The sequence below is a fragment of the Dipodomys merriami genome, unplaced genomic scaffold, assembly GCF_024711535.1.
Source record: "Dipodomys merriami isolate MVZ:Mamm:240054 unplaced genomic scaffold, mDipMer1.0.p SCAF_17, whole genome shotgun sequence".
Lineage (NCBI taxonomy): Eukaryota > Metazoa > Chordata > Mammalia > Rodentia > Heteromyidae > Dipodomys > Dipodomys merriami.
Window position 1 is genome coordinate 12,943,946 of NW_027203048.1, and position 15,160 is coordinate 12,959,105.

The 15,160-nt window shown below is 41.7% G+C and overlaps 1 protein-coding gene across 4 annotated transcripts in view; it reads right to left on the bottom strand.

Annotated features, from left to right (window-relative positions):
• Positions 1-15,160, bottom strand: part of Capn13 (calpain 13) — an 85,189-nt gene that overhangs the window by 68,498 nt on the left and 1,531 nt on the right. For all 4 annotated transcript variants that reach the window (XM_070025309.1, XM_070025310.1, XM_070025308.1 and 1 more), the window contains exon 2: positions 671-904. In XM_070025309.1, coding sequence (XP_069881410.1) covers positions 671-904 — 234 coding nt within the window. The remainder of the gene's footprint in view (positions 1-670; positions 905-15,160) is intronic.

Consider the following 15,160-nt stretch of genomic DNA (forward strand, 5'->3'; position numbering starts at 1 on the left):
CAAATGGAGTTGGAGTCCATCTTCTGATCTGGGAGTGAAGAGGTGTGGGGAGGAGGGTTGGAGTGGTTTGGAAGCTGCCCTGCAGAATCTTCCTAATTTTACAGTAGACATCTGAAATTACTTTATGGGTGATCACGTTTTCTTTACAAGACGGAATATAAAAGAGGGAGGACTAGGCAATTATTTAAATTCCTCCTGTATTATGAGTGAATGGCATGATATATTCCCTTTGAGTAAATTCTAATAGGGAAGTAGAAAAGAACATAAAGACTCTGATCCTTGAAGAGAATAAAGGGTGGCAGGCTGATAGATGGGCTCAATTACAGAGGTGGAGGGAATCTGAAGACCAACTACTGCAATCTCTGCACCCATGGCTTCCCATTTTTCCAGGGATAGAATTGAGAAGCTTTAGTCATGTGTTCGGTGTTTCTGCTGGGTTAGAACCAAGGGCCCTGGTCCTGGTTTCTGACACAGTCTAGTCTTTCTATCCTTCTGGGTACACATGGCACTGTGGCAAAGGGATAAGATGAATTTCATGAATTTCCATTTTGGTTTGGGGCATCTCTTGAGTCGGGTCTCAGACACATCTGCCTTTCTTTGGAAGGTACCAATGCCTGCAGAGGGCGCCAGCATTGATTTGTGTTGGAGGGGAGGGGGCCTGTTTACTCACCATTGGTCGCTTCCACTGCAGGTTGGAAATGTTTTTTCCCTGGAGCAGCTTCTGGCCTATGGATGAAGCCTCAGCAGGGAATGTCTCATCCACAAATGGCAGCCCTCTGCTTAGGCAATGATCCCTCAAGGAGGTAAAGTCCTGATCCTTGAATCTGACCACAGAAGCCTCTGTTGGTGGCTCTGGTGTATTTGCCATGTCTTTCCTTAGAAAGAGGCCTGGAGTCTTTTCTTTCTGGTGAGAGATAAAAGAAAATATTTATTTTTTTAAAGGGGTGAGCAGTCAGGTCTTGGTGTCAGTAGATATGCGCCCTGCTATGGTACTGGAATGTCCCCACCTTTATAAGTGTGTGCTGGCGGATGGAGGGTGTGGGAACTGAGATGTGATTTATGCTCTTCCTGACACAGCCAGTGGGCAGGCAAGCAGGATCTACATCTTGGCATCCTTACTTCCAGTTCAGTGTTTGGTCCACTGTGTCGAGCAACTTCTCAGTGGCTTCTCCTGTGCACGAGAGGCTACAGGGGTATCTGTCCATTTAATGACCATGTATTGAGCACCAGCTTGGTATCAGGCCATTCTTCTGAATGCCAGCAATTCAAAGACAAATACAACATGATCTTTATCCCCTAGAGGCTCATTATCAAGTGGGAAGAACAGATCAGACATTTCAACAACCAGCTATCATTCAAGAGAAAGGCTCAATTAAAAATGTGTACAAATTCCTATGGGTATAAAGAGGAGGATCTCTGAGCTGTGTGGGGCGACTCTAGACTCTCTCACAGGCAGTGATGTTTGAATTAGGCCTTGAAAGACAGGAGGAGAAATAATGTATAGCTTTTAAAAATAAAAATAGAGAAGTATCTGTAGCTCTGTCATATTGCAAACATCAGGAGGCCCAGGGTTTGGGTTGGCAAGGTAATGAACAGGGAGCCATTGGAGGGTAGGTGGGGTTGGATTTGGAGATGGTGCTGGGAGAGAAGGCTGAGAAGCAGGTTGGAAAGCTGGATTAACATGATTTTTTTCACTGTTTTACTCTGTTCATGCTGAAGGGTTATGGGGTGGAGCCAATCAGGATGATTCGTCTTAGAGCAAGTTAGGGGCAAAATAGAGGTAGGGATATAGACAGTGGGGAAGCAGGAAGCAACTAGAAGACTACTGCATCTGTCCACAAGACAGACAGGGGCATGGAGTCTCTGGTGAGGTTGGCAGAGAGGAGACAGATCCCAGAGTCTCTATTATTGGTAGGATCAGTAGCATTCAATAATGAATAGAACAGGAGGGCTTGGGGAGGATGAAAAAGTAAAAGCAAAAGCACACTGGGCATGGGTGGCCCGTGCCTGTAATCCTAGCTTCTCTCTGGAGACTGAGATCTGAGGATCACGGGTCAAAGCCAGCCCAGACAGGAAAGTCTGTGAGACTCTTATTGCCTTAACCAAAAAAAAAAAAAAAAAAAGAAACTGGAAGTAGAGATGGGGCTCAAGTACTAGAGCACCAGCTTGGAGTGTCAAAGCCAAACAAGAATGTGAAGCCTTGAGTTCAAGGTCCAGTACTGGCTCAAAACCAAAAAACACAGTTATATGGATAGCACAAACTCATAGTGTGGTGAACAGTAACATGGGTTTGAAGTTTACTTTCTACCATGTACCTATCTATCCTACAGCACTGGTCTAGAATTCAAGCTTATGAACCCATTCTCTATCTGAATGGATGGGTCATCCCAACCTCATGGGGTCTGTTCAAATACTAAATGAAGTTTGACCTAAGACACCAAGCAGAATGGCTGGGGTATGGCAGACATTTGTTAAGTGTTAATGTCTAATTTCCCTACAGAGACATCAAGGAAAGCTAGGACTTCTTGTTCAGGTAGTAGTTGAGATGTAATTGATGTCATTTACCAAAACCCATCTGTGAGGCTGGCTTACATCTGAATCCTGTACTCACCTAATAAGCTATGGGACTTAGAAAGCTCTCTTGGGCTCTAAAGTAAAGCATTTTTAAAAACTTGCTGGTACCATGGCTTGGGTACTGTCCCTTAGCTTTTTCATTCAAGGTTAGTGAACCCCCATAGCTCTACATACAGCGTTTTCCTGATTAGAGTTAAGAGTTTTACAGATGTTCCTGCCCAGGCTGACTTTGAACCATGATCCTCATATCATAGCCTCCCGAATAGCTAGAAGTATATGTGTAAGCCACTAATTCTCGGCTAATGTAGTGCTTTTGAAGTTTTGTTGGCTAAAGTCTACTTAACACAACAGACCACCAAGTTCTGCATGTCCTCCAATTACTACTTTATAATGAAAAATGAATCAGATGCTAAAGAAGGAGAAAACAAAGTAGATAACTTTTAAGGAATGAATATGAGCTGGCAATCAAGATTTTGAATCCCAGAAAAACATATGCAAACTTAAAATAACTTAGCAATTATCTTGCAGTTAGTCTATAATGGTATGTGGCAAATTATTTGGATAGCACAACTCATAGGCAGAATATCACCAATTAAATATCATTATGAAGCTTATTGGGAGAAAAATTGTACTTGTGATTGTCTTACAAAGCAGATACGAATGATCTACATTTGAACTATCAAAGTATACAAAACTGGCAGAGTTATGTATCAAAACATAGTTGAATATAATCATATTCATGTGGCTTAACCTAAGATTTAAAAGTGGTTAAACACAGGCAGTTTCATTTGCTTTTTTACCTAATAATGATACGTGTATTTCTTCAATCAAATTCTCAAAGACAACAGGCCAAAATATTCAATATGCCTTAGACTCACAACGGGGTTACTTGGAGAGCATACGACAAATTAAATAAGCAGTGGTACAGCAGAAATAACAACAAGCTGTCATTCAAGAACAAAAAACAGTGATAGAAATTGCCTGTCAATTCCACACAAAGGCAGTGGCACCTGGTAATGAAGAGTTGGGAAATTGTGGGTTTGCCAACAACAGTGCGTGCTTAGAAACAGGACCAACCTAGGGTTGCTCCGCCTCCTGACTCTCTATCAAATATCCAGTAGGAATGTGTGGTAAACTGTAGCAATAAGCTAATTGCAGTTTAGGAAAACCAAACACAATCATGGGACTGCTTATAGGGAGCTCTTAATTGCATATAAAACTGAAAGTCATAAGACTCATGCTTCAGATCTCCCTCCGAATTGTGAAGAGGTTTCACATGTGGGGTTCAGCAAGTTCCCCGGCACATTTGGAGGGTCCCTACTGCCTGTGGCTGGGAAATGGGCACACCAGTCTTTAGGAAGTCGTGTTCTAAGATCCGCTATCCTCATTTGTAGCTCAGACATGATAATATTACCTACATCAATTTGGTTGTTGGGAGACTTGGGAAGAAACCACGCTTGTAGAATACTTCGTGGTCACTATGTAATGTTAACATGTTGACCATGATCATTTTGAGAACAGAAAGAGGCCCAGCATCCTCTAAGATAAGGACTCACTCTCTAGAAGAAGCTAGGCTCCCAGGGAAGACCAAGACAGGGGAACACCATGCAAGTACTTTGCTGGAGGAGATGGGGATGTGTGGCTCTGGGGGACAATCTTGATGATGAATAGAGAAGGCAGGGAAGTAGTCTTCCTCAGCCTACACACACACACACACACACACACACACACACCACACACACACACACACACACACACACACACACACACACACACACACACACACACACCTAGTAGTTTTCTGAATTGTTTGCCTGTACCCCTGAAAAACAACAACAACAATTTTTCCCACTTGTCATTTTGGAGAGGCTCTTTCCTCTCTTCTCTCCCCTGCTCATCTCAATTTGTAATATATACAAAGGCAAGAGAAGACTCAGATGCTTTCACTGAAGAAAGAAAAACAGTGAGGGATGAAAGGCCTTCCTGCTGCTCAGGTCAGTCTGCTAATTTGTCTTGCTCCCAGGTAATCTCTTTGGGATAGCAGGAAAAATGACACAGGAAGAACAAGAAAAGTGGCTGGTAGAGTAAACATGAAGTTCTTCTTGTAGGAAGTAGATCAGGCTACAGAAGCTGACAGGAGGAGTAGCTGGGGGCTATGAAACGCAGGGATCCAGGCATTGCCTGATTGCTGAGGGGAAAAACATAGCTCATGCTGTATAACAAAATAATCCAGAATGGGATGCTAAGCCACAGAATTTCTTCTCAGGTTTCTCTTTGGAGGCTGAAAGTCTGAGTCACCACATTGTGTATGATCTCCTCTTCCTCTTCTTCTAAGGCTATTCCTATCAGATTAGGCCACACTTTCATGAACAGACACCATCATATCGGAGGTAAAAGCTTCATGTAAATTTGGCAAGCAAACAGTTGAGCCCGTAGTAGTAGCAAACCTCAGGCTGACTCAATCTTAGCTGTGTGATCCAGAGCATTGAAGACTATTAATGAGAATCCCAGGTACAGGTAGGGAAAATAGTAGAACTACACATAACAGTGTTGAAGATACAAGCCTTATTTGAATGAATGGACAGAGGGCAAGGTTCCTTGGTAGAAATGTCTTATTGATACATGCCATCTCAGGAATCATATGATTTCCTTTATATAAAACCCTAGATGTACAATGACATAAAGAAAAATCATAAAGTGGTTGCGGAGAAGTATAGGAATAGATTAAACGGGATTATGAAGAAAACTTTATGGATGACACATTTATTATTTTAAGTGGGGTGATGATTTCACATCTGTATATACATGCTAAATCTGTTAGAGTTGACAAATCAAATGTAACATTGTATGTTTACCACACTTGAACAAGATTGTTGTACAGAGCTTTTATAGTCTTCAGCAACTTGCTTTTTCTTAAAAGGTAGTTATATTTAGCTACTCAAGAGGCTGAAATCTGAGAATTACAGTTCAAAGCCAGCCTGGGCAAAAAAACTGTGTGACTCTTATTTATAATTAACCAGCAAAAAGTTGTAAGTGGAGGTGTGACTCAAGTGGTAGAGTGCTAGCTTTGAACAAGAAAATGGTAAGGGATAGGTCTATGACCAGAGTTCAGCCCTAGTACTGTACTGATTTGTACATGCACACACACACACATACCCACACATACACACACAGAGGTAGTTGTATTTCATTACTTTTCATTGTAGTATAACGCACTACAATTCTACAGTTCTACAATTTATTTAGGTACTTCTCCATGGATATTTGATTTTCTTCTCCTCTTTTGTTTTGTTTTGTTTTTTGGCTATGGGATTTGTTGGTTTGTTTTTGTTTCTTTCTTTTTTTTTTGATAGTTCTGGGCTTGAATTCGGGGCTTGGGCACTGTCCTTGAGTTTTTGTGCTCAAGGCTAATGTTCTGCCACTTTGAACCACACCTTCATTTCTGGCTTTTTGGTAGTTAATTGGCGATAAGAGTTTCATCGATTTTCTTGTCCAGGCTGGCTTTGAGCCTTGATCCCCAGACCTCAGCCTCCTGAGTAGCTAGGATTACAGGCATGAGCCACTGGTGCCCAGATCCTCTTTGTTTTAGTAAGTAGTTATGCTAGCTATGAATGTTTTTTGGGCAAAGCTCCTGATAAATGTATGTACGTTTCTCTAGCAGTGTGAGATTTCTGGTGTAGTGTATGATAGTCTCTACATCACTAAGTTTACCACATTATTTTTCTAGGTCACACCAAATTAAAATCTCCTCTGTATTATGTGGGTGCATAAATATATATATACATATATACATACACACAATCATATATACATACCTACACATATACATATAAATTCCTATACATTCTCAGGGGCTTATTTTTCTTTGTGTGCCAGTACTAGGGTTTTAACTCAAGGCCTACATGCTGTCTCTTAGTTTTCTCACTTAGCTTTTCACCTACCACTTGAGCCACAGTCTACTTTTGCCTTTTGCTGGTTAATTAGAGATAAAAGCCTCAGGGACTTTTCTTCTCTTTAAACTGTGATCCTCAGATCTCAGCCTTTTGAGTAGCTAGGATACAGGCATGAGGTATCAGCACCTGGCTACCAGCATGCTTTTTATTTGTGTGCTGAATGGGAGGAAATCGTAACTCCTGAGGTCTTAATTTGTTTCCCTGATTACTGGTAAGATTGAGCATCTCTCAATGAGTTTCTTCTCCATTCTGCTCCCCTCTTGAGAAATAAATATTCATATCTTATGCCTATTTGTTCATTGGATTGTCTTCTTTTTATTGATTTGTAGGAATTCTTTACTTACTCTGGATATTTGTCTTTTGTTTGGTGTATGTATTATAAATATCTTCTGGTTTATGGCTTAGTTTCTTAACCTTTTACAGTATCATTTGAAAGAGCATAGATATACTTCACTTTCTCGCATATAGAAGCATTATAATTATTTGCTTATTGGTTTAATATTTAGGAATTGAACTGAATGTCTATTGTTGTGGGGATTTAATGTAAGATATTTTGTGAGAGATTCTCAAAAAGTAAAAGGTTTTAGTTGGGCACTGGTTGCTCATGACTGTAATCTTAGTTACTCAGGAAACTGAGATCTGAGGGTTGTGGTTCAAAGCCAGTAGGCAGTAGAGTCCATGAGATTCTTATCTACAATTAACCATTAAAGTTCAGAAGTAGAGGTGTGTGAGTGAGAAAACTAAGGGACAGTGCCCTGAGTTCATCCCAGTACTGGCCTAGAAAAAAAACCTTAAAAAATATGAATATTCATAGAAAATCATAGACTGATACAATAGAATATGATATTCATAGAAATATCAGAATTTCAAGAGACATTTTAAATAGTAATGTTAGAAGAAGATATATATATAGAGAGAGATTGATGAATAATTTCTTGTGTGTGTATATATATGAATAATAGTTGTAAAAGCATTTGATAAAATCTCTATTTATTCTGTACACATAGGAAGGTAAAGCAGACTAGACTGGGCAGGCTGTACATCATGTCTTCTGGCTCCACAGCGTACAGTAGAGTATAGCATAGGAAATAGAATTCTCAGAGTGACCCAGCCCAGAGATTACAGATGAGTGACTCTGGGTTATCTTAGTATCAGTGTACTGTAATAGTTCCAGAACTCTGTCTCTTGCCCTGTCCTGTTCAACATTTTCATGTTGGTTTTGGAAGAAAGCATTGCAATGAAAAGGAAAACCTCTTTAAACTCTTTGGTCATGTTTAATAATAGAAATAAAGGAAGAACCATTAACCAAGCAGAAGGCAGAATCAAAACTCCAAATGACCTCCAAACCAAGAAGATGAAAGCTAGAGGAGGCAACTACAAAGCTGTCATACATTGGCAGGTTAACTGTGCAAGAACAGAGAGTGCACTCTGTCTCAGCTAGATTTCATTTCAAAAATATTTTGTATGCCTTACTTCCTGTTTTTAATGAGACAAAACTATGAAAGATTTGACGGAGTTTGAAAAGCTTCAAGAGCATTGCTATAGATGATATGCCTTAGATCCTATGTATACTGCTGCTTTGTGTGTGTGTGTGTGTGTGTGTGTGTGTGTGTGTGTGTGTGTGTGTGTGTGTCTCTGTTTAGGCTTGAACTCAGGGCCTGGGCACTGCCCTTATTTTTTCAATTAAGGCCAGTGCTCTACCACTTATGCCATTGTTCTGCTTATGGTTGTTTTTTGCTGATTAATTGGAAATAAGAGTTTCATTGTCTTTCCTGTGTGGGCTGGCTTTGAACTGCAATCTTCTCCCTTTCAATATTCAGATTCTCTCCTATAGTTAGTACTACAGGTGTGAGCCACCAGCATTCAGCATATAGCTGCTCTTGAACCACATGAACTTAAGTGTTGGCTTCTAGTGGTTCCATTTCAAGAGATTACAGATGAGTGACTCTGGGTTATCTTGGAATCAGTGTACTGTAATAGTTCCAGAGCTATTGGAGCTCCATTGATGCCCTTCCTTGCATCCAAAGAAAAGTGGGTAGTATAATCACAACTTACTAGGAAGGTAAGAACTCTGCTCATAGGTAGGTCTCCTGGCATGCAGATGAGCCCATCTGGAACAGGTAGTGATTTTATCTAGTTGGTACAAACCTTCCATAAAGCTGGACACAATCCAGCCAAGCATATAAGCAACCTAGAAATAACTTCCCAGTGAGAAGAATTGAGCTCTAGAGATGTTTATAAGATAAAGGCAAACAGAGGCTCCTCCAGACTCATTTCCAGCCCCTGCTACCCTGCTCCCTGGCACGGCAGAATAATCCTGCTCATAGAATCAGAGCTTTGACCACAGTGAGTTTCCCCATGCCTCACCCTCCTTGGCTACCACACTGATCTCCAAGGTTAGTTTCTGGTTTGGAACTTGCTCTTTAAGAAAATAGGACAAAGAACAGAAGAGGCAGTACAAACTGATGGGAATATATGGGGAATCTGGTGGGAATTCTTGATTTGAATCCCAGCCCTTCCTTGCTGACTGAATGACCTTGGGCAGTATTCTTGATATCTCTGAGCTTCCTCCTCTTACATATAAAATGGTTGATAGTAGAGATAGTTAAACTACCCTCCCCCCCCGACACAACATGTTTTACATAAGAAGGTTCTTTACAGAGTGCTTGGTGTGGCATAAGAGCCTCATGATCACCACCATCCTATCATACACTAGCCCACAGCCCTGCTCTGAACATAAGCCTTGTGACTGGGGCCTTTATACCAGGGGTGTGTATTTCACACACCCTTGCCACTCTGGGTTTCTAACATCAGGTTTCTCCAGGTCCTAGTGTTTTGTTCTTGTCACGTATGGGCCTCCTCCCCACCCTCCACTTGGTGAAAATTGTGCTTGTTCTCCAAGGGCTCTGAACTATGCTGAACACCACCTAATCTCTCAGCTCTTAAAACAGAACCAAAGTCCCACAACTTCAACCCCACCCCAGGAGCATTTTCCCTGCCTGCCCAGTATTGCTATGATAGGGGGAGGTGACCCTCTCAACCAACATCTACAATGGGAAGGATCTGAAAACAAAAAAAGCAGACATAATCTCCATAGTCCAGAGGGTGGAACTAGTTCATAGGTAGTTTAATAGGACGTTAGATTTAAGTAGAGAGCTTTGAATTAGGACGTTCTACCAGGAGGAAAATGTTCCATAGCCATGCCATGCAATACACATAGCTACTAATGTCATATGGCTATCGAGCTGTTGAAATATGGCTAGGATAACTAAGGGACTGGATTGTAATTTTATTCCTTTTCTTCCTTCATTGACATTAAAATGTAAACATCTACATGCAACTAGTGGCTGCCCTACTGGCAGAGGTGAAGAAAAGAGCTTACTAAGAACATGATTTACTAGGGAACAGGGAAGGACACAAGAATGCTTCAGTAGAACTGGGCAGATAGCAGTGCAGAAGAATCTGTTTTCTGGCACTTCCCTTTCAACTTTGACCTCCTGGGCTCTCTCGACACAACCGGTTTCTTCAGTACCCAATTTTCACACCATCAAAATACTCAGTCCTCTTCTGCCAAGACTCAGCCTAGCAATTCCCCCAAGCCTCCCAGTTGGCAGGGGTAGGGGGTAGCCTCGTGTCTCTGGCGGTGTGGTTAATATATCCCAGATAAGGGTGACTTTGTTTGCATTTTGTTTTCAATCAGCTAAGAAACAGGAAGCAGCACTGGATTGTTGTGTTCCCAGGAGTGATGCACAGGGTCCTCTCCTGGCTGGTGTTTTTCAGAACAATGGAAATAAATCTGATGTAATGTAGCAGAACACGACAAGGGACGGCTTTCCCCTTAACAAATACTCATTTGAAATGGTGCCCAAACCCTGTACGAGGAGCGATCTATTTCCCACAACAGTGTTCCAGCAAAACCCATTACTAATTCCACAACTCAAATTAAAACTAACAGAGCTTGAAGGCTGGGGCTGACACTCTCTCTGCTGACAAGGAACAAGGAAGGGTGGGGGAAGGGACCCGCGCACTCTCGTGTGTATGTGTTTAATTACACTGTTTAACACAGGGAGAATAATTTAGCCGCCCGAGTGGAGAAAATAAGGCACTTAACTGCTCTCTAGTGGAAAAAAACCTGGTGCAAACCACTTTCCGCTATATGGCACCTTGGCATGCCTTAGGGCTTTAGAAAGAGAGAATGGAAAAGAGGGGAAGGAGAGAGAGAAGAGTGGGGAGCCAGACAAAGCAAAGGAAAGGGAGAGCTAGATACAGAAAGAGGGGAAAGCAAGGGAGAGAAAGGGAAGAAAAGGAGAGGGAGAAGGGAGCAGAGAGAAAAGCAAGAGACAGAGAGAGGAGGAGAGTAAGAGAATGTTTTGCATATGCAAATCTGCCACAAGTGCGGAACATATGACTATTCCCAAAAACTTGTGGGAGATGGTGTGAGTATGAGAATGAACATTCATGACAGATTGTGGAGATGGAATTTAGCCCCCAGATAAACACTGTCCCTGAGCCAGTCACACACTTCAGAGTCATCTTAACACATCTCTGTGACTTTGTGACCTAAAAGACATAGGTGAAGGTGTGACCTCCAGAAAGGCAGGTCGCAGAGGAAGAGTACTCAGGGCTCACGAGGCTCCAGGTCAAACAGCAGTTTGGGCAACACTTACAGTAGATTGCTGTCTCACCCCTAGCATGATGGCTGGAAATCTGGCTTGCAACCAAAGCACAGTGCTGTGCATTCTGCTTTCTGCTTGATCGGTGCCAAGGAGGGTACAGGAAAGCAAGTGTTTTTCCTCCTCTGAGATAATCTCTAATCCTCCAAAGGCTGTGAAAGTGGGAGACATGAAAGAAGTCTCTCTCATGGCTCAGATTTAGAAGCTGTGAAGCATCTCAAATCTAGAGCAGGTGCCAGAGAAATGAGTGTTCAGAATAGAACTATCTAATGCCTGCCAGTGACTGGGTGAAGCCTCAGGGATGGCTGCCAAGGAGATCAACAGCTTGGCATGACAGCACAGAGTATAAAAGCTTCCTTCCATGGTTCCATAGACAGGGCAACCACTTCCCTCTCCTTCTCTTCCTGCTCTTCCATGAGTTCCCAACCTCACATCCTCAGAGAGCTCAGAGATCTCAGCTATTGGAGGTCCTGGAAAAGGGGCAGATAACAATGACAGTTGCCAGGCAAAGAGGATCTGTGTAGCTCCACTGAAGCTAATAACCTTGGGCATATGGCTACCTCTTCTAGCCTGTTTCTCCATTTGGAACATTAAGAAGGTTGGACTTTGTCTTCTAATGGGCTTATATTCAGCTATAATGTTCTGTGTTACTGATACTGAGAATATAGGATTTTTTAAAAAAGAATATGGCCTTTTAAGAACCCTAAATAGTATCATTGGACAGATGATAAAATAGGAATGTTTTATTCCTCATTCCTTTCCATAAATTTTGAGCTTGTGGACCAACACATCCAAAAAGGAAACTTTTCTTTTCATGAAAAGATCCTTCTCTCCACCCTCCAGAAATATTTCATAGGAGTCATACAATTTAGAGAGAGACCTAGAAAATGTTTGAGTAGACTGTTAACTATAAGCTACAAAGTAGAGTGAGTTTTCTGTGTTTTATAGCTATACACACCTTCAAAACAATGTATGCTTGCTATTTTCCTAGATTTTTCCCCCGATTCATGATGTCTGAGTCAAGAAGAAAAGGTCAGATAAGTTGATGTTAGGGAAATGAACCATAAGGTGTTTTTCATTTATTCAATTCAAATGTTCTCTTAAACAAGTGGGGGAGACTTGGAAAGTTGGGACAAACCACTTAGCAAATGAAAACATTGGATTTTGTTGTTGTTGTTGGTCATGGGATCTGGGCATTGTCCCTAAGTTTTTTCTCAAGCCTAGCACTCTGCCTCTTAGAGCCACAGCTCCACTTCCATGTTTTTGGTGGTTAATTGGAGATAAAAGACTCACTTTGCTGCCTGAGCTGGCTTCAAACCGCGATCCTCAGATCTCTGCAAAATGTTGGGTCTTAATATCTTAGGCCACCACAACTTCTATCTCAGGTCCTTGAGAGCTCATCTGGGCTAGGGTGGGGTCATTAGTGTATCTTCTGAAGGTGGAAGTGGTCCATTCTGATGTAGATGACATCTCTCAGCACCTCTGGTCTGCAGGTGCAAAAAGACATGGTTCTCTGAATGGAGAGGGAGGTCAGGACCAGGTCTGGAAGTTGCTGTGAAGCACTTGACCCAGGACGCTCAGAGGACTACATGCTGCCCAAGGGACCCTAATTCCAGAGGAAAACCAAACAGTGATCCTGGCCCTCTCCATTTTAAAGGTCCTGTGGGACATCTATAGTAAAATAAGAATATTAACCAGAGCCTCAGTTCTCTCCCAGATAAATCCTTGGAGCAGCTCATTACCTAAGACACAGTACAATCCTCCTTCAATATCCATGGGGATCCATTCTAAGACCTTTGTGGAGATCAATATCTGGGGATGCTCAATTCTTTGGAATGGTGTCATGCTTACACATATCCTCCTTCAATACTTTAATTCATCTCTAGATTACTTATAATATTTAACATCACCTACATTCAATGGCAAACAATAGTTATACAGTATCATTTATGGAATAATGGCATGAAAAAGTATGCTCATGCCCAAAAATTATTTTCCTAAATATTGATCTGCAATTGGTTGAATATGCAGATGTCCAGCCAACAGATATGGAGGATCAACTCTATATTAGAATATGCGTGACATATATATACATATATACAATCAATATAGATATATACATATGTATATTTTATATGTAAATGCACATATATAATATTATATATGCATATTATATGTGTATGTTACAAATATGCATATATGTTCATAGCAAATACACCAATTAAATCTATCAATGGGATATATATTATATCACATATAATAGCTCTTTTAGCTCATATACAACTCTAAGAGAGAGAGGGTAGTAGGGAAACCTTTACTTCCTACCTGTGTAACAAATCTTTGAAATGTTAGTCCTGTTTATTATGTCCAATTAATAAACAGACTTAAATGAAGACAAAGAGATTATCTCAGAGGCAAGTCAGGAGATGGAGGAGATAGCCTACAGTCACCTTTCAGCATAAGCATCACAGGTACAGGAGGTTAGAAGCTTACAGGGGTCCCATAGTCAATCCTGTTCATTATTACAATGGGGAGACAAAACCTGGCTGCGGGTTCCTGGTAGATTGGTTTTCACAGGCTGGCAAATTCTCCAGGCACTGAACATCCTCCCAGTATATCATAGAAGTTTTTATTCAAAAAGTTTATGAAAAGAAAAAGTATACAGTAGAGACCTTTGAGATTTCAGAGATCAAGGCAGACGAGAGGCAGCCAGAGTCACCACAGTGCAAAGCCAGTGTGCCCTGCGGTGTGCAGAATGGGAAGAGCTCATGTACTCAGTTGGACTGGTTTATTCCTTTGGGCCCTCTCAAAACCTTTATATGCTAATCTGAATCATGACCTTTAGAGCTGGGAAGAGTGAGAGGCAACAAAATCCTGATCCCAGAACCTCTATGTTATGGAGCTCTCTGCAATTGAGTCTAGAATTTATATTCTATGTGCCATGCTCTAGGAAACACTGTTCAAGTGGTAGAATCTTGAGGGTGGTAGAAAAGTCAGTGTTCCCCCCTAGATTGTCTTTTGCATGGCCTTGTACTTACTATCAGTGGCCTGCTCCAATATGTGCAGTTTGGGGAGCTGTGGGAGGTACCCTAGTGGAAGAATACAAACAATGTGGAGATGGGTTTGTAATGGCCTACCCAAGGTCTCTATATGGTTGGTTCATGGAAAAGGAATTATGCCTCCACCTGGAAACACAAGTTCCTTACACAGTATCCAGAAAACACTAATAATGACAATTTGATCTCTATTGAACATGTCTATGCTCTCAGGATCTTTCAGCCTCACCTGTGTTTGGGACTCGGTCTATTTCTCTAACTCGGCCATGGAGGTGGTTCAGCTGACCACTTGTATGGGATCAGATGAGTCACTGAGAATCAGGACTAGGATCTGGATTTCTCAGTGGTTGCCAAGGAGGCCAAGTGACAGCCAGGAGTATCAGGAAGTGAGCTTCTCTGAACTGAACAGGGGAGAGAGGGGACAGGGAACAGGCACACGCACTGCTTTCCCACACTGTCTGAAGGGCCTTCCCAAAGCAGGTGTTTCTGTATATTTAGTCCAGATGGGCCATTCTAAGGCAGGTGTTTCTGTACATCTAGTTTAGAAGTGTAATGCTTTGGCCAAGTGACTAGCTATGCCTCTTTGTGAAGAAAGACCAGGTATATGACCTCCCATCCTTTGATGATTTTCCCATTCCTCTCACTTTACTGCCCTGGGATTACAGCTCCTGAGAAGTTAGTGCAATAACATGGATACCTGGCTTTGTTTCACTGAGAACACAAGCCAAAGTTCTATTAATAGTACTGATCAAAACATTTGAGCAGTTACCATTTCCAGACAATATACAGTATTTTACAGGCTGCCTCATTTCACCCTTTTCAATCTTATGAGGCTGTGACCACAGCTTAGTAAAGAGGAAACTAGGACCCAGAGCAGTTCAACAGCACACCTAAAGTCACACAG